This window comes from Mizuhopecten yessoensis, unplaced genomic scaffold (genome assembly GCF_002113885.1).
Source record: "Mizuhopecten yessoensis strain PY_sf001 unplaced genomic scaffold, ASM211388v2 scaffold3963, whole genome shotgun sequence".
Lineage (NCBI taxonomy): Eukaryota > Metazoa > Mollusca > Bivalvia > Pectinida > Pectinidae > Mizuhopecten > Mizuhopecten yessoensis.
The window spans coordinates 106,696-126,714 of record NW_018405307.1 but is presented as its reverse complement, the minus strand read 5'-3'; the positions used below and the strand labels follow the sequence as shown (position 1 = coordinate 126,714).

Sequence of the window (20,019 nt, the reverse complement as noted above, 5' to 3'; positions counted from 1 at the left end):
GTCCTGGTTTTTTAATCATGACATTGAGATATATTCCATTCTAATTACTCTCCACCACCAGCAATATACTGACACATACATTACTAATGTAAGTTATTGTAAAGCTGCGTTTTACTTTTTCAATATATTTAGCTAAATTACCTTTGTAAAATAAAACGGATTTGTCTTAAACGGTTTTGTAGCACTAATACTTATACCGTTATCTGTGTGCGTTACAGGAACAGTACATCGCCTTGCACGAATTACTTGTAGAAGGATTCAATTTACAAGAATCACTCATTTTTCGAGTGAATTTCCCTGCTGTCCTGAACACATTGTGTCCTACGAATACAGCAGCGAATCAGACAAAGATCCATCAGGAATTTATGGTTTGAATCTGCTTAAAAATCAATAGAACATTTTTTTATGGCATACAGTAAGTATAATTTGCCTTTAATATGGAATATCTTTCTTTTTTAAAGATGCAAATGTTTGATATTTAAGTATAACCACCGATCAATTATCCCTTCATGACGCTGTTCTCTTCTCCTATTGTGTCTCTTTTGTTGTTGCAGGCGTTAACAGCACTTACTCCAACCTACTCGCCAAGTTGCTTTAGGGCTGCATTACTGGCAGAAAATTTGGAAAAGAACCCGAATAATGACATCCTAGCAGGTATTCCACTGTTGTAATATATTGAAGTACAGACGTTGTAACTCGCACTGCTTACTATCATTGCCATTGCGATATTGAATGATATAATATGAATGTTGGGTGATTATACTTTTCTTGTCTTGTTTTGTTGTTCCATAGCTCCTTTGAAATGGTACTTGATGCTATTTATAAATACAAAATGCTAAGGACTGGCTTAACCGTTGTCAGTATAATGCCACCAATTGAATCACTGTGATGTGTACTTAATGCAAGGTGTTTCAATGAGATACCACTCATCAGCATTATGTCATCACTATTGCAAATACAGTCATGAAAACATCATGTTCAAAGTTCATTGAACCTTTTGATTACTGAACTTTGTCAGGATTTTAGCGCGGTTGTGTGTGACCCATAGGTGTAAATATGATTCATATGTTTTGACTGAATTATATAACTGATTTATCAAAGAATATGCTACTACGATAATGTGTAGCATACATGTTAAAAATGTATAATAATCACTGTCTTGTTATAATGGTCCATTATTCGATTTAAGACATGACGAAAATCACCTTCGTAGTTCTTGCATGAAGTCACAACAATAGTTGGTAGATTGGTTGGCAGATTTAGTTCTATTCATACATGTACATACTCTTAGCTCTGGTTGCATCCTCGTGTGATGAAGTTGTAGGATTGTTAATTTTGTTTTACTAGATCACCTGGTACATGTAACGTGATTAACATATATTCTGCTTTGTGTTTTCTTAAGCGGACAAGTTCAGACCCTTTCTCCAGTCACAATTACCGAACGTGACAGATTACATCAATGCTGTAATGATTCAGGTAATTATTGTCAATATCCATTACATAAGCTTTGACAAATTTAATGACGTATAACACACATACGAGATACTTATCGCCCGATTCACATTTATCTACCTTTGGTGGATCAAGGTCTGCTGTATCCCACTGCTGGACACTTATGATACATAGAATATCCCACTGCATGTGTATTTCGTCTTTGCGTATTGCATTGTTATCTGCTCTTGTGAGCAGGTATTGATTGTTACTTCATTTGTTTGTGAGAGTAACGTCATCATTTTTTGAGAAAACGACGTATTTTTCTCTCACAAATCAATGACGTAACAATTTTGCAATACACAAAGACGGAATTGGAATATACCCTAAAGTGGAGCCTGTAAAATCGGCGGTTTTCTAGTAAGAGGATATGGACGAGGTCAAAACTGATGTGCTAACCCCTTTGCAACACTTGGGATCGTTTTCGTCTGCAAACGTTTATGTCTTCTTTCTTTCTCTATCTAATTCATTTTTCCCAGCGTTGCCTCCTAAGACAACCGTCAATATGACCCTGGCAGTCGGAAGATGTTTAACCCCTAACCTTTGTTGATTATCATGTGCTTTATAATGAACTCAGTTAATTCCTTGCTGCAGTCACACACTTCGATGTCGGGGTATCTGATGACACAGTTTCCTCTAATGGACACCATCGATGACTTCTGGACAATGGTGTTTGACTACAGCTGTGAAAACATCGTCGTCCTCGGAAAACCAACAGATGTTTGTAATAACTGACACGTTCCTATATATTAAAATATATATATCATTCATCAATTATCAAAAGGAAGTATAGTTTAATCTGCTCTTTATTATAAAACGTAATTGGTTTATATCATTATATTGGTTTCGTTGTGATATGAATAAACATACTGAATAATTAACTAAATAAGATGACTTCCTCGACATCAGATATACCGTATCATGACGTTTCCTTAAGATGGTTTTGTCACATCCATAATATAATCATGTCGTCTTAAAAATCTCAAAAACCATAGAAAGAGGATTGGCTTCTAGAGGAGGGCGGAGATTTTGCTGCAGGAGATGCCATTTCAGTAACAAAAATGCAGGATCGATCTCCAGACACCGAGTTGGCTATTGTAGACTACCAAGTTGAAAAGGAGGTAGGTAGTAAATTATGTGAAGATTACCAGCCAGATATTTGTGTGCAGAAACATAAATTCTAACTTTTTTAGATATGCACTGCTCTTTTCAAAGGAGTGTACTTGGAGCTTATTTAATATCAAACGTTAAATATACTAATTACCACGTTCGTAATGAGATACTTCATGATAATCTTGATTCTTAAAAAAGGTGATTCAATTCATAAAAAGCCTAATAGGATTTTTTGTTTATATAATATCATTATGATGTTTATTTTGTCTAGTTGTTGCTTTTCTTATTGGGTACATAGCTACAGTAATCTTTATATTAAACACTTTGACATTATTCACGCAAATAGTGTATAATGTGAATAGGTATATGGATTCATCTGAATATGAATGAATAATATGACAACACATAATATGACACAAACCTATCTAGGAAATCCCCCAGCTGCTTTGTTTTGAAAGACGAAATCTCAGACAATTTTTTATCAAGAGTTATTTCAATGCAATACTGAAAATGTGATCCGAGCATTGATAAGGACTTGTATCAATTGAAATACAAAATTCTATGCAGATATAATGAACATGTGGAATACAATCATGTTGTCTACCGACAAGATTTAGAGTACTTAATTGTATAGCATACCTGCTTACATTATATGTATATATGATAATTTATTGATGAAAAGTGTCGTATCATTAGATAATGCACGGAATAACAGATATATCTTAGTGGCCGTGCATTTCTCGTTGACTAGTTTTATATATTACATAATCTGCTATGTTGGAGGCCGCTATGAGGTCATGTCAACTCCCAAACAAATAAAACAAAAAATAAGAAACTGTCAACCAGTAAAGGTAATATTTTCAGATTCAGTTTTTTGGATGATAATCAATTTTACTTAGTATATTAGTATCTATATATATATTCTGAAGTAAAAGCGAACGGTAAACTGTCTTATCAATAAATTATAAACATATTAGGTAAATTGATAATAACAGTCGGAAATGTGTGTTACTGTATTAAATTTAAGCGGACTACAGTTTAAAATCATTATTTTGTGACATCTAATACACAGCGATCCGGCAGTGAGAGTGAGACTATCAGGATCTTCAGCCTGTCCCAGTGGTCATCGGACTCTTTACTGCCTCCATCTGACTCGACTCTTCTCCAACTATTGGAACAGCTAGACATTCGGCGACGTTCAGACAACACAAGACCTGTTGTAGTCATGTGTCGGTTAGTAAGACGCTGTTTTTTTACCATAAAAGTTGGATGATACCGTCAGTGTTATGACATAACTAAGCAATAGTACGTTTATAAAGTTGTTTTATTATTAGATCAGTGGTAGGTTGTTCAACTGATAAGCTAAAATCCTAGATTGCATTTTTGTTATCCTTATATGAACAGATTATTTGTCAACTACAGGGACGGATGTACACAAAGTGGACTGTTCTGTTGCATATCAAATATCAGAGATCAAATGAAGATGGACGAGGAGGTGGACATATTCCAAACAGCAAGGCGGTGGAAAAAGCGGCGACCAGAGGCGCTAGAAAATGTTGTAAGTTTTGTATATACTGTAGAATCATTTATTTTTGTGGGATTAATATTTCGTGGTTTATATACTAGCCTTTTTTCAAGGGCATTACATTTCACGGATTTATTATTTCAACTATCTATATCATACAAAGTTTATGTTTTCGTGTGGATTTAAATTTGTAAATTATTGTTATTCACGAAATAAACGGAATTTAATGTCTCCCGAAATATATGATTTTACAGTAATGTAAAAATGTTATCTTAATCACACAGCTAAGAGTTGTCTTAACCCTAATAATAATGATGCTTACAATAACTTTATACATGTAACGTCTGTTAATCATTATGATAGCGTTACTATAAATGCGGTGATAGTTAAGTATTCTAAACATTATTCGATTATTTTCAATAGACATACTGATATTATGTTTACGAAATATTTTCGCTGTTTAAGAAACGAATGTCTTGTAATGTATTTTCTATTGTATCTTAGAAACAATACCAGTACTGCTACAACATTATGGGGCTATATCTGGATTCAACTAACGTATACGTCAACTGAACAGAACACAATGCGTGTATAGTGTTATACGCCAAATGCATATAGATTCGCATCAACTGAAAATAATCAAATGAGTACATGTACATTGCTACACTTAATATGTTCGCTTTGATTGAGTCCCTGCATCTTCAAAGAAGGCTTTCAAATAGTTGCTTCCTCTCTTCATTGTTTCAGTGATTATCATAAACAGCCCTCATATCATTTTATATACATGTACAGTACCATAAACGACCTAAAACTTGCTCAGCGTATTGAGCAGAACTGAGGTGATGTAAACGTTCCCAACTACTCAAATATTGAATACAACTCAACATTGATTGTGTCATGACAGTGGAACAACATATTTGTTTAATTCAACAGATTTGCGTTTCAACTGATCAAAGACAATGTGTATTGGATATAATCCTACTTGAAGTAAAGAGCGCGAATCGTTCGTCTGAATACAAAACACAATGTGAACAATTACTGTATATGCATCATTTTATTGAGAATGTGTTTCCTATATAACATTAATAGAATAATTCATTGGACGGTTTACGCACATGACTTTGAGTTTCAATTTAGAAGTATTTAATGTCTGTTATACTGATAAGGCATTTGCATGCATCTGTGTTTTACTTTAGAATTGAAAGTGGCATTGTAAATATTTGATAATTCGAATCCCTTTCTCAAGCCCCCCTCATCCCCATATATTTCTTTCTCTCTCACTGTATTACATAATGATGATGATGATGATTATGTACACGTAATGAAGGTGTAATATAGAACGTACAGACTATATTTTTACAAATCAACTGCATTAATCAGGCTTCATTAACAGTATAACTTATAAAAGACGTAAACATTTTGAATGATGAGTAATTAATACAATATTGCCTTGGTTCGTTACAAAATAACTACTGACCTTAACAAATATAAGCATGATGGGTAGACCAGAAGCGAGACAAACAACATTAAATGTGTATCTTTTTCTGATCCCCCGATCTATAGTTACATTTGTATTTGTATTTATTTTAAACGCCTTCAAACAACAAATGCAATAAAACCTTGCAAGCCGTGTTTCAATCAGAAAACTTGTGAAATGAAAATTTTCTATCATTTCCCTACGACCTATTTTTCAAATATCATTCGATTGATTAATTAACTACATTATATCAAAATGTATCTATATTCTTCATATACATGAGTTCTACTATTTACCTAAACTTAACTATTTATCCTTTGTATACCCCTGCAACGAAGTAAAAGGGGGGGGGGGCATACTTGTATCACTCTGTATGTCTGTCCGTACGTCTGTCTATCTGTACACAAAAAAATGTACCTGCTACTTCTCTTAGGTTGAGGCATGGATTTTCATGAAATTTTACACACATGTTCTACCTCAACTGAACTCGTGTCTCCCAGAACAGCATTATGCTCCTTCAGTATTTACCAGAGTTATGGCCCTTGACTTCAGTAGACAGTACATTACGTTACTGAAATGGCTAATTATCTCGGAAACGGTAGGTATTTAAAATCACATATTTACCTTGAATAAATGAATTATGTTACTGAAATGGCTAACTATCTCGAAAACTGTAGGTATTTCGTATACACATATGCATTGAAATATTGTAGGCATTTATGCAATATATTATACTGAAAACTTTCAAGGTCGTCAAAGGTCACGAATAGATTACGTAACCGAAATGGCTAATTATCTCGGAAACAGTCAACATTTTGTATACACACATAAATATATGAGTATCGTAGGCAATTACGCAGGCTATATTGTGACACAAGGTCATGAGGTCACAGTTCAAGTGTCACCGATGCATTATGTTACTGTCATTGCTAATTATGGCAGAAATAGTAGGTATTTTGTATAGACATACCTTGGAGTAAATGTAACATTGATACAAGCTACATCGTGAAAAAATTCCGAGGTTATTCAGTTCACAGTAGTGGTGTCTTTCATCGGTCTGTCGGTGCGACAGCTGCGGTTACACTTTGCCATGACCCTTGATCTTTCTTAATATTTTTTCTCTTGTTTATTTACGCAACTGGATTGTGTGGGGGGATAGTTAGGCGACATTTCTTTTTTTATGTAACCATCTTGTCGTGTGATTCTATAAGTCGCTTTTTTCATTTAAGTATAACAGATAACATTTGATTTATATCTAAACATGTAAAATACGTGTTTTGTGTCATACGTATTATCATATCTAATCATTTCATGTGCTGATATAATACAAAATGTATGGATATGAGACTTTTATCCGATTGTAACCGTCCCTACCGATCATGCGTCAATAAAATATCTGTATAATTATTTGTTATTCATTTGCATCTCAAACGTTCAATGTTTTGAAAACATATAAAGAACACACTTGGACAACAGGCATATAGGGAAAATATACTTGGATATTAGACAAAAGTTACATTTGCCAAAGTATATACAAAAGGCGTATAGGTTGTCGTCTTACTCGAACTATTAATGTTACTCTCGACTCATACCTCTTTTTGTGTGTGCAAACCTTCAGATATTAATAATACTACTGTATAGTGTCCTATTAAATGAGCGTTTACTTTTGCGGAAATGTTGTCGTGATACATACATGTTTGTATTTACTAATTCTTTGACAACCTTTTAAAAATATTCCATCATAAGTATAAAATGGTCAGCATTCTTAGACGTTATCACACCCTAATTAATATTTAGCAAAAAATACTGTTTTGTATGTTGTGTAATACTGTCGATTGTGTTGTACTGTATGCTGTTCTGTTCTGTCTGTTTTGTTGTTCTGTATGCTGTGCTTTCCTGTGTGCTTTGCTTTAAGGTAAGCATTTTTTTTGTATATAAAATATAAACTTTTTTTATTTAACACAAATTATGAAATAAGTTATTTCAACTTATATAAATCACTCCTATTGGCCCGGATCTTAGCGCGCGGGGGTCTTTAAGTGGGAGGAACCCGGAATACTCGGAACAAACCCACGTGGTCGAGCAGTTGACCCTATATATTTCCACATCCGATCAGGGAATCGAACCCTTTCCGCCTTGGTGAAAGGCAAATGCTATATTGTACGTTGTGTATCACTGCATGTTATGTTCTACTGTATATTGTATTTCACTGTATGTTGTGCTGTCTTTTGTGTTGTGCTGCCAGAGAAGCAGTGCTTTTTTTCAGTAAGTTGTGCTGTAAGGTATGTTGTGTTATAGTGTACGTTGCGCTGTAAAGAATGTTGTGTTTTACTGCATGATGCGCTTCCCTATGTGTTGTGCTGCCAGAAAAGCAGCGTTTTAGCTCACCTGCCCAAATATCAAAACGGATGACTTCGCCAATTTCAAGTTCCCAGGGAAACAATGTTTAACTATTGTAAAGACTTCTTCTTTATAAGCAAAAACACCAAGGTGAGGCTATTTGTTCAGAAGCATGGTCGGATGAAATGCTATAAAGTCTGTTCAGCTTAATGTCCTTTTTCGATTTTCAAGATCACAACAGTCATATGTTTAAATCAAGCTTTGATATTTCCTCTCTAGCTGTATGTTAGTTCACTTTTCAATGTTAGATTAATTAATTCCAGGTAAGCGATTCAGGTCAATGGGGCCTCTTGTGAGATGTAACTTGTGCTGTATGGTATGCTGCGCTATCCTGTATGCTGAGGTGTAGTGTATGCTTTTTTAAGGATTGACCTTCATATTAACGGCGTATACGGTAGTATGAACTCACTTGGCAACGGACAACTTCTTTTCATCGCTTCTATTTTTTTAATTAAGTAAAATAAGAAGCATTTCGAACATGTTTATTCTTTCAAAACGGTCGTTATGTACATGCATTGGCAAACTTCTCCAATAGTGATGCGGTCGAACGTCGCAAACAGAAGCCGCCATTTTTACTTCAAAGAATTTTGAATGTGCATCCATGGATAAAGAAGTTTGCCAGTATGCCTTTGTTGTATAAGTAGACATAATGGATTCGAAAATGTTTCATGTTTCTACATGTTGAAGGAAGCAAGCAATGGCTGTAATCAAACAGTTATTTCGCTGAAGCGAGAAGGGCGCCATGTTTGAAACAGATATCAATCCGCCGAGCCTTTTTATCATTGCGTATACTCTAATTATACGCAGTCAGAGTTTACTAAGCTGAAGAAGGGATGAATGCAAATATATTTGTGTGTGCTGTTTTGTAACTAACTGACATATCACATTGCTTTGGAATATGCTTGTCTGAAAATATTGGTGATTTCCCTAGTGTGTCAGACAAGTGATTCTACTGCTAAGATAGTGTGTTTCTGAGTAGTTTCTGCATAGTGACTTAAACATATCTGTCACCACGGTAGCATATCTGCTTCCTACTGAATCGAGTGAAAAATTCTCGTTTTTCATTCACCTTAAGCTTATTCGACAACATGTTAGTCTGGTAAAACAAGGGCATCAGGTTTGACTCCTAGCGAAGGCAATGCAAAGGATTACCTCTGATTCGTGGACGCCCATGTAGTAATCCGGTAAATATTGATGTAACAACTGCGAATCAGAAAAATATCTATGACCCTTGCAAAACTCAGGACAACGATATTTCTGCAAGGGCAATATGTCACCCTGTTAAAATACCAGCCGCTTCCTACCAACTCGGTTAAGAAGAAACTTACTTAAGCTCGTTCGGTAGAGCGGAAACTGGTAAACCAGTTCATGCTTAGTAGAATATCGTTGGTGTCTTACTATAATGGGTGAGAAACCCTTATGTAATTGTTTTAAACATTATCTTATATTGATCATCAAAATAAAAACCTCATACATATCTAATTTGAATAAAGGGATATGTGCTAGGTACTTACAATTTAGTGATCATGTAATATTCCTCCCACATTTAACAGATACATTCCATTTTGCCTGAGGTGTAAATTTGTCCTACCAATGGAAAAGACAGATCACATGCGGTTTTACTCTCAAAACTTCACCATCGCGTCATAGATTGTTTGCACCGTAAGTCTGGTTACAACATCAATTTTGTCAGACATTCACACGTCCTTCAGGTGTTGCGGTATGGTAAATTTAAATCCTGGTCAAACCCAAGTATACCACGTCCACGTAATTCAAACATTTTCTTCGTCAATCGGCATCTTTAAATGTCCTGTGATGTTAGTTTTGTACGTCACCCGTTGGCATTTATACCGACAGTACAGAACAAACTCTCGTACACTGGAGATGTAAACACCATAGGTTTCGGAAGCAGATACGTAAGTGATAAGACCAGTAATATTTATTGTACAGTTTAGTCGGACGCCGACCCTGTAGGCCATGATGTAACTTAAGAACGGGAATAAAAAAAGAGGCAGGAGTCTAAATGATAAAACAAATGTAATCTTCAGTCCGATTTTTCAGCCGCATGACCTTCTGCAAGGGCGAAAGTCAACGTCAAACTGTCCTCAACTAAAACTGTAGCACTACCACTCAAACATCATCGTCTAAATGGTGAAAGCAATTTCTCTTTATTGATAGGAAACAATAAATAGGTTATTTTTATTCTATATTATACCAAAACCATTCCATTTGTGTCAATCCATTCTTATTCCTTATCGATATGCAATATGAAGTATACAATTTGTTTAACAATAAAATGGATGCCCTTTATTGAGCACGCAGAACCGCCAGTTAAACTTGTTACCTGCCAGAAAGGTTCCCCACTATTTAGATCACACAACAACATGGCAGCGTATATACGTGTTTAGCAAGGCATGATGAGAACATTTTGAATATTTGCTTTCTAACTATTGCATTTCTTTATGTCAGATAATTTGAAATAAGAAATGCTTTGGAAAACATTAAGCCGAATATCAAATATTATTACTTAATTCCCCTTTTAATGAAAATTGAAAAAAAAATATACCCTACAACATATACAAACATAATTGAAAATATTATTTAATTTAGAAATTGCCATCTTGTATATATATATTTCATTATGTTATTGTTATGTTTTGATAACGATGACGTTATGTTTTACTCAGAAAACAATATATCTAAGAAGCCAATTATCTGTGGACTATATTTCGTTGAAATATTTCCCAAAAATGTTCTCATGAAGCAATGCATCATGATAATTCGAGGTTCTTATAGACCGCCTTATCACAATCTAGTTCGTAGGTAGTCTCAAAGCGGTTCACAAATTATTATCCGTGGTTATAGTGTCTTTGCAACCAGCCAATACATTTCTCAACTCCCCGGGGGGCATACAGCCGGTGCTGCCATTTCGGCGCTCACAGCTAGCATTCAACAATTTGAGCACTGCCCATCGACGTACTAATTTACAGCTGAGTAGACTGGAACAAGCGGAGTAAAGTATCTTGCTCAAACATACAACACAGTGCCGTACCGTGTCTCGAACCCGCAACCCTTCGGTCACGAGCTCTGCGTTCTACCACTAGACAACTGTGCCTCCTTAAATTAACCTGAGTTAAAAGGTAAGCTATTCCATCACTGTTTGCATAGATCATTAATGTGTCATACTTTTCTATGACTATTGTGAATTTGTGAATCAAAAAGAAAAAAAAGTCTATTGCTACAATAAGCATAACATGAAACGCTCCTTCAGAATCCCTGTTTCATTGCACTGTAGTTTTTACTTTTTCGTATATACAAAAGACCCCCCCCCCCCTGATTGTGTACGCTCACAACACTGTTGATGATTATCTTTCGTGACCTTTATCTTTTCCAAACGCTACAATTTTTGGCAGTGATACGATGATCCTTAAAAATGTATTTAACGACTACATTCAAATTGTTAGGAATATGTGGTTACAAAACTAAATAATGAAAAAGGAGGCAAATATCTGGTACAGTTTAATGTAAAAGGGAACACCCTGACGATTTAACTTCCATCAGGAAAATATAAAAAAAAAATGTTGTAAAAAAGATAAATGATTAAATATATATAAATATTCAAAATATGAAACTTTTTTAATTACAAAACTCCTGACTAACGTTATTAAATTGAACAACAATTTGACAGAATACATCATATAGAAATAATTCCATTTTTTTGTAAGTATTTGAACACTTTAAACATGGCTTAAACTCACAGAAACCAAACACCCGACTTAGGCATTAATCTAGAATTATTAATGTATTAACAGAATAATAATTAAAAAAAAACAACACTTGAATAAATCTTGAAACCAAATATACGGTTCTATTCATTTTGTTATATTATAATGTTTGTAAGAAACCACAGACTAAAACACTGTACTGGTGTCCTTTCATCCTTATTCGTTATATATACAATAAGAATTTAACATTTAACAAATGATCCATAAAAAGAATGGAGGCCCATTAATGAGTAAGCATAGCTACCAGGTAAAATTGTTACCTGTCAAGTTATATATCCATGTTCCTTTGATGTGTTCTGTCATACTTGTACACAAGCAGAAGAGTTTTTTTTTCCTCTTGTCAGGCCATAAACCAGCCTGACAGTAAACGTTAAACAATGCATGATGGGAAATATACTTTCTTACTTTCGCATTTTCTTTTTCCTGATAATTTGAAACTATAAATACTTTGAAAACAATTAATACCATATATCAATATATAGTTTCAATCGATATAACTATAATGCAATAGGAAACACATATGTATTACTCTACAACATATACATAAAGCGAAAACATATGTCTCGGTAGGGCAGTAGGTAGTGCGTCAGTTTCATAATCACATACAAAGCGATCGTGAGTTCGATCCTCACCCAGGGCATTGTATTTTTTCCTTAGTAATCAATTATTTTAGGGACGGATACCGTTTTTTATTTTAATTAAAAAATCAGGTTTATTTTGAAATCATTATGGTAGACTTCGAACTTAAAATACACAAATGAAAACAAAAAATTAAAATTAAATTAAAATAATTCCAAATTTGTTTTACCCGATATATAATCTCAACATTATTTTGAACGTAGAAAGTCAAATTATTTGTAACAGCGCAGCACATTTTTAACACAGGGACAGAATGTATCATATTTTAAGGGTCAAAGCAATTGAATATTCTATATACTTAATACATAGTGACATCTCCTTACTCTAATTTGTGATTACAAAAACTATGGAAACATAAAAAGTGATAAGCTTATTGAAATTAAAGTTTTGTAATTAAAACTGTTTATGCTCAGCATGTCGCGTCTATTAGGTGATGTCTGGATGGACATATTTGTAGGCTTAAAAAATGACAATCAAATCGAAAAAAAAACCAGTGACTTAGAAATCCGATATGAAAGACCGTCAACTTATTTTTCCTACATCATATGGTTCCTCCTTTTCTCTTTAAGTACATATTCTAATGTGTTCCGAAAAAAATAAAGAAAAACTGACACACATGAAAGAACCCTATAAACTCCCTTTATAATGCTAAAGTTTACAACTTTAAAATACAACAGATAATTTACGTTGAAACTAGTATTACCTGTAAACTGTGCCACATTTGAATCTATTTATAAAGTAAGAGCCTACCACTGGGGTCGATAAAAAAGCAGATATTCGTTTATGTACGTAAGTACCTAAAGTAGGAAACCAGTCCATTTATATGAATAACCATCAATGGTATTAAAAAAGAAATTGACAATCCGTCCTCAATGCAATGTATTGATCAGTACTGATGCATCTATACAGAAAATCCTCAATTATCAGGTTTGGTCAAGGGAAGTAAATCGACTGTTACCAGTACATTTTATGAAGTAAGAGTTAGTTTATTATTACTGATACGATGGTGAGATGTAAGTGTTGCCAATTTAGTTTTTTGAGGTACAACACTGTTTTACTCAGATGGACTAAAACTGTTGCAATGATATCGATATTTGCTTTGTCAAATTAAATGTTGCGATTTTATTGCCGATTTGGTTATTGCTGAAATCGTATGTATTCTAAATGTTCAACGATTCTACTCACCATGTAGAAATACAGAAAAATGTCAAGGCACATACATTTCCTACCTTTCTTCACATAAACATTGTATACAACTGATTCAAAACTAAAGCAAAGTCTCTGATTGGAATGTTCATAGTTACCAGGTGAATGTGTTACCTGTCAAACTGCATTTCCGTTATCCTTTTATGTGGCCTGTAAGAAATGTCCGAAAACACAGTATGTTTTGACCTTGCATTACACGTTCCTATCTGTTATCCTTCCATTCTTTTTTTTTTACATTTTTCAAATAATTCGAAATTATGAATGGTTACGACAATTTAACAAAAATGTCAGTACCAGCATTTAAAAAAAAATATTTCAGTCCAAAATATATGTTTTGAAAACACATTTAGCTCTGCAAGAAACACTTAATGAGCATGTGCGTTGGTAGCGCAGTAGGTAGCGCGTCAGTCTCATAATCACATAACACAGAGCGATCGGAAGGTCGTGAGTTCGATCCTCACCCGGGGCATTGTTTTTGTATTCTTCCCTGAATAAAAGAGTTGAATTATTTTCATAATATGTTTTACTTAGAAAATCCGTATTATTAAAAAGACATTTGATGCATCAGATTTTATATACGCATTCTGCGACGTTTTCTTCAGGTGTTTATCCATAGGGTGTACTAGGAAATTACGAAGCGTCTTGGTGGGGCTTCATGGCTGTTGCTATGCCTTGACCGCGATATATCCTCTGGATGGTTTCGGATATACCCTGTATTTAAAGGATGACAATTTGACCTTTGTTTCTGTTCTTATCCTTAATTTGTCCTTTCCTGTTTTTCCCCTTTCTTTGATACTGTTTTTGTACCCGTTGTAGGGCCCATTCCGGATATGCACATGCTCTCATTGCCCTAGCGATGTGATTCTGTGCTTGTGTTTTGTTGTTATGTGACTACTGTATGACATCAGCACTGTGTGTACGACGCATAACTTTTGGTTGATGGAGAGATTTGAAGCTCAGGTATTGGCTCGTATGGGTCTTTGTTTCTATAGACCACTACCTTTACGGTTCCGTCTTTACCAGTAGAGTGTCTAGGAAGAGTATTGTGCCGTTAAGTTCCTTCCTCACATGTAAATTTGATGTTGTTAGTGGCATCTATGATGTTGAATTGTGTGGTCAAATCCTTCTGTGACCCCTTCTTGATTATCTCAAGTATATCGTCACCATACCGTTTCAATAGACTAGGCTTGCATTCTATAGGGGCAGTGGCTAATGTTTCTTGCTCCAGATTTACACCTTTGTGTGCATAGGCTTCACTAGTCATTTGTCTGATGAAGGCGACATGGTCCATACCGTACTATTCATTGGGACGTCACATATAAACCCCCTATTAGTTTTGTTAAAAGAAACATTATTTTCTTACAATTTAATGCATATTTTTGTCTATAATGCCATATATATATATTGATGTTTTTTATCAATTATAACATACATGAAACTAGAAAAAAAACAGTTTCTATGTTCTGAATTACTGATAACTTTGCGTGAAGAAAAGATTTGTGTAAAGGTCATATTATAGAGTCTATCCTGCCCAAAATACCTAAAATGATATTGGCCAATTATGTTGATATATAATAGTGTTACAATTAACAGTAAAAGGGTGAAAAGAGGAAAATCTAACGTTGCTAAATTTTGAATGATAAATATTTTACCTGTATACATGACCTGTTATTGATTTGCCCTTAAGTCTGCTTTGGTCTCACTTAGTCAAATTAATATAACCTGTATTACAGATTTAGATTGCTCATCCGTGCCTCTGTAGAACAAAACAACCATATATTATCTTCTGAGAAGACACTCATTTCTTGACTCGCATTAGTATTTGGTCTATAAACAGAGATTCACATATGTACTAGTGCAAAAGCCCATAGGGCAAACAAAATATTATTTCCCGGGAACAGAAAGTGGAAATTTTGATTGATCTCCCGACACCCCAACCCACCCTTTAGTGGCAAACTATACATTTTGCTAATGACTCCCTTCGAACAGGGACTTTGGCTTTCGCTCATTATATCACGTGCTATATGATCGACTGTGGGTAAGTATTTGCTTTAAACAGCCGTCGAACCGAAATAGACCAGTGCCTGGTTCGCCGCTGAAAAAAACCTGTATTCAGTTTACAACAATTATCGAGCAAGGTTTTACAAATTTTATACTAAATACTCTTCTTTGCCTGGGTGTAAGTACGCGGGGGTCTTACTGTGGGACGAAACAAGAAAACCCCGAGAAAACTAACGGGGTCGGGTAAGGAACTCCATATCTTTACACGTTCGACCAGGGAATCGAACCCCGACCGCCTTGATGAAAGACAAGTGCGCTAGCTATCCACTACGCCACCCGACTACCGCTTAAGCGAGTTAAAAATGAAAGAAAAAAGAAAGGTAATATATTAAAACGATATATTTGCAACAATGACACAAAACTAAATGCATACATTTGTTGAAAGCGGCTGATCGAACATCACGGAAAATGCCGACTGTAGGTAATACTATCAGCAGTCATCAAAGACGTTGTATCAGCGGTGGATAGATCAGGTAGACATAAAAAGGTAGAAGTAGATATTTGACCGCACGTATAACTGTGTCCAAGTGACTACGCTAACGTCATCGAGTACCTTGGATTTAGTTTATAACCACTTGTATACAATTACGTCTTACTTGATTTGTCTTTGAAGTTAAGGCTAACGAGACACCAATGAAGTCATTTGGTCTAAATTGTCTAACAAAATTATAAGGAAATAAAAAAAAATTGATATGAAGCAAAACATTGAAACATGCAGATAGCGTTCTTAATAGTGACGATTTAAACATTGTCATTTACTCCAACTATATATTCGTGATCATATTTACACGTCTATATTTTCCCAATACTTATCAAAATTGATCTTTAATTCTTTTACTGTTATTGAGTCTTTAACTCTCGATGAGTCTATACCAAAATATTAATTACTGTCCTCAAATCGAACTTTATCTGATCTCAATCAATGGTGATATTTTATCTTTAAATTTTGCATATGATCAAGAATATATTTTGAATGTGACTTGTGCAGAGAGTCCATTGCTGACTCTCTTATCACAAATATAGTTTTTCAATCTTAAATACAAGAGTAATGTCTCCTCGCATTCTTTGATATCTACTGGTTTTTTAGTCTTAGATTTAGTTGTCAGACGCGTTCATTATACGACCAGTTTGTACTGAATTTCCGATGCTTTACAAGAATCCTTATATACGCTTTCTCTGAAAAAAACCATGTAATACTTAGAAACAAAATACGAGATTTTCCCTTAAAGAAATGCAAGTACTGCCAGGTTGCTTGTAATCAACAACAAACGTAAGTGTTTGTGCATTGTCTGCATGACACATGAAAGGGCCATGCAAGTGTAATGAGACAGGAAACTAATGTTAAACACCGTTTTCCATTCATTGTCATTCATATACGTAAAGAGTAAGGGTATGATAGGACACGAATGCTTTCATTTTGTTCTTTTGTTTCGTACAAACAATTATATTAAACATACATCAAATCGTTTAATATTAAATATACAATATTAGGTATAATTAAATATACAACGATGGACAACGAAATTGCTGTTTTATCTTTAATATCAAGATGACAAGATACATAAATAATTGTTTAAATCCTTCTTTCGAAACCACAAGACAGACAGAACATTTAACAAAAGAGCAATTCAAGCGTTGAAAGTTAAAATGCAAATGCATCGATAAAAGTAACTTTGCAGGCTTAATTCTTTAAACATAATTCAAACGCTCAATAATATCATAAAAACATAACAAATTATGTGTAAGCCAGACAAAGTCAATGTTTAGTACTTGATATGTTAATATTGTCCATCGATTATTTAAGGCTTATCAGTGGCAAAAAGAATGAAGTATGAATCGAAAAGTCATACAAAAACGGTATGGAAATAAGGTAAAAATGCAAAAGACAGGAAATCTACTTTGTAACCCTAAATATTGTTAAAAAATTGTACTTTTGGATAGAGCAGCTACATGTATTGTGTTTATTGAAGTTGTATTTCATTTGAAACATGCCAAACTATACAAAAGACATCTACAGTTTTCTATTAATTAATTTTGCAACGCCACCACATATTATCAAGACTTCATTAAATGGGAGTATGTTATTATACTTTTCAAAATGTATTTAAATCTAAACATTAAGTCAGGTTGTTTTATTATTTTGATAACAACATTTTTTTTATTGATTTTGTGAAAAATTAAAAGTCACTATCCAATGTGTTCTTAATAATACTGCTTTTGTGAGTAAAACATTTAATCATAACAATTAAACTATACTATTCAAGATAGATAAAAAAAATGCCCCGGGTGAGGATCGAACTCACGACCTTCAGATCGCTCTGTGTTATGTGATTATGAGACTGACGCGCTACCTACTGCGCTACCAAGGCACATGCTATATAGTAACTAGTTGTTGCCGAGTTTAATGCGTTTTACAAACCAAGAACATTTAACCGAAATATATATTTTGTACATGCTGGTACTGATTTTTTTGTTAAAACTTTCGTAACCATAATGATTTCAATTTATCTGACAAATGTAAAAACTAGAGACAAACCATTTGATATGTCCCATAATGCATTGGTGAACGATTACTGCCAAGCAAAAACAGTATGTGATTTCGTACATTTATTGCAGGCCACATTAAATGATCACGACATGTAGCTTGACAGATGACAACGTCACCTGACAACTATGGTCCCTCCGATCACCGAGACTTTGCATTCGTTTTGAATCATTTGTATACGTTGTATTACATTTATGTAAAGAATACAAGGACATTTATACTTTTTATTTAATCTATAAATCTAGACGTCAAACGTTGTTTAATGTAGAAAATGAAGGAGAATTGTTTAACATTTAGAACACATCAGATTTTAACAGTTCTTAGTCTACAATACAGTCGATACGCTTAATTTGACAAAACAAAACTTAAATATTCTTGCAAAAGGTTTAGCTCTTCTGAGTGCACCGATTTTGACAAAAAAAACCACAATACTAACCGCAACCATTTCTAGAAAATTTGTTATTTTTTAATACTGTTTACAAGTATCTATTATTTATTAAATATTGTTAGTGTATAATATCACAAGCTGACGACGTTTTTGTTATGTTATTGGATTGAAATATACGCCTTGGTACTTCCTGTTTGCATGATTGCTATCAAAAACAACTTTTTTGAGCATTTTCCCTCCAATTGTCTTGTGTTCGAACCCAATATATCGAAACAAAGTTAATTTCATTATGATCATTTAATATCGAGGGAATTTTTTTTTATCTTTGAAAATTGTTTTTTCTTTTGAAATACGAAGTAAAGACTCAACAAATAAAATTTCAAAAAGCCAAACAAACCTAAAATATAACGCACTATTTTGCCATGGCATCCATTAAGGACGATTCGTAGAAAATTTAGTGAAAACAATCCAGAAAAAGTGACACTTTTCTCCCCTCCTTTTTTGCTTGCACTTTTACAACTTCAGCTCGCTCGATTATTTCTTTTTGATGTAAGAATTTCGTGAACACCATGCCGAAATAAATATCCTTTAACGTCATATTTCCTTATCGACGACAAATCCAGCAAAAAATGTGACGATATTTACCTGTTAAGTGACAACACTTTTACCTTTCTGTTTAACGTGGTGATAGAAAACACGATTATTCATGTTCCTAACTTCATAAAATGTACAGTTAACAGTTGATTAATTACTGCTTGGCCCTACCTTCGAATCGCTATTTTGTGTACAGATGAAAACTGCTTCTCAATAAACTGTATTGCCGACGTTTCGTCAACCTCTTTTTTGAAGACGTCGATGACCAGTCTCATTGCTGGACTGATTTTTTAGCAAAGATACTTCCTTTCTTTTTATTTCAATTGATTATTTTACATCAACATGGATATCCTCTGGTAGGATATCTTCCCCAGTGGTAGGCTCTACTTTGTAGCTGGAATCATATATAGTACAACTTAACGGATTTTACTAGTTGCAAATTAACGTATATGTTGCATCGAAAAGTTGAAAATTTGTAGCGTTAAAACATAATATAGGAATCTTTCTCATTTGCCAGTTTGTCTGCATTTATTTCAGAACACTTTAGAATATGTATTTAAAATCTGTTTGCCCTATAGAATCACTGATGAGTCCTAAAGGAAGGTAGGAAATAGTCACATTGTGTAGTATATCGTGTTGACATTTCTGATTTAATTTACTCATATTTAGGATAGATGCACCCTTACTTTGTTTATCTAGTCATGATAATATTTACAAGAATACATGGGCATTTATACTTGATTTATGATAAATATTAAAACTCATTTTCAGTATTAATATATATATATATATATA

General features: G+C 34.0%; 2 protein-coding genes and 2 non-coding genes across 6 annotated transcripts in view; 2 read left to right on the top strand and 2 right to left on the bottom strand.

Moving 5' to 3' along the window:
* Positions 1-5,306, top strand: part of LOC110448268 (receptor-type tyrosine-protein phosphatase mu-like) — a 183,336-nt gene extending 178,030 nt beyond the window's left edge. For all 3 annotated transcript variants that reach the window (XM_021494435.1, XM_021494437.1, XM_021494436.1), the window contains 8 exons: positions 219-368; positions 555-654; positions 1,403-1,476; positions 2,086-2,211; positions 2,487-2,612; positions 3,677-3,837; positions 4,027-4,162; positions 4,634-5,306. In XM_021494435.1, the coding sequence (XP_021350110.1) occupies positions 219-368; positions 555-654; positions 1,403-1,476; positions 2,086-2,211; positions 2,487-2,612; positions 3,677-3,837; positions 4,027-4,162; positions 4,634-4,702 (942 nt within the window). In that variant the 3' untranslated portion in view covers positions 4,703-5,306. The remainder of the gene's footprint in view (positions 1-218; positions 369-554; positions 655-1,402; positions 1,477-2,085; positions 2,212-2,486; positions 2,613-3,676; positions 3,838-4,026; positions 4,163-4,633) is intronic.
* LOC110448270 (cell death abnormality protein 1-like) overlaps positions 1-20,019 on the bottom strand; it is a 164,468-nt gene that overhangs the window by 100,124 nt on the left and 44,325 nt on the right. The gene's annotated exons all lie outside the window — the stretch shown is intronic.
* Trnam-cau lies at positions 14,015-14,105 on the top strand. Its single transcript is given in 2 exon segments — positions 14,015-14,051; positions 14,070-14,105. It is a non-coding gene; the product is annotated as a tRNA-Met (tRNA).
* Positions 17,976-18,066, bottom strand: Trnam-cau. Its single transcript is given in 2 exon segments — positions 17,976-18,011; positions 18,030-18,066. It is a non-coding gene; the product is annotated as a tRNA-Met (tRNA).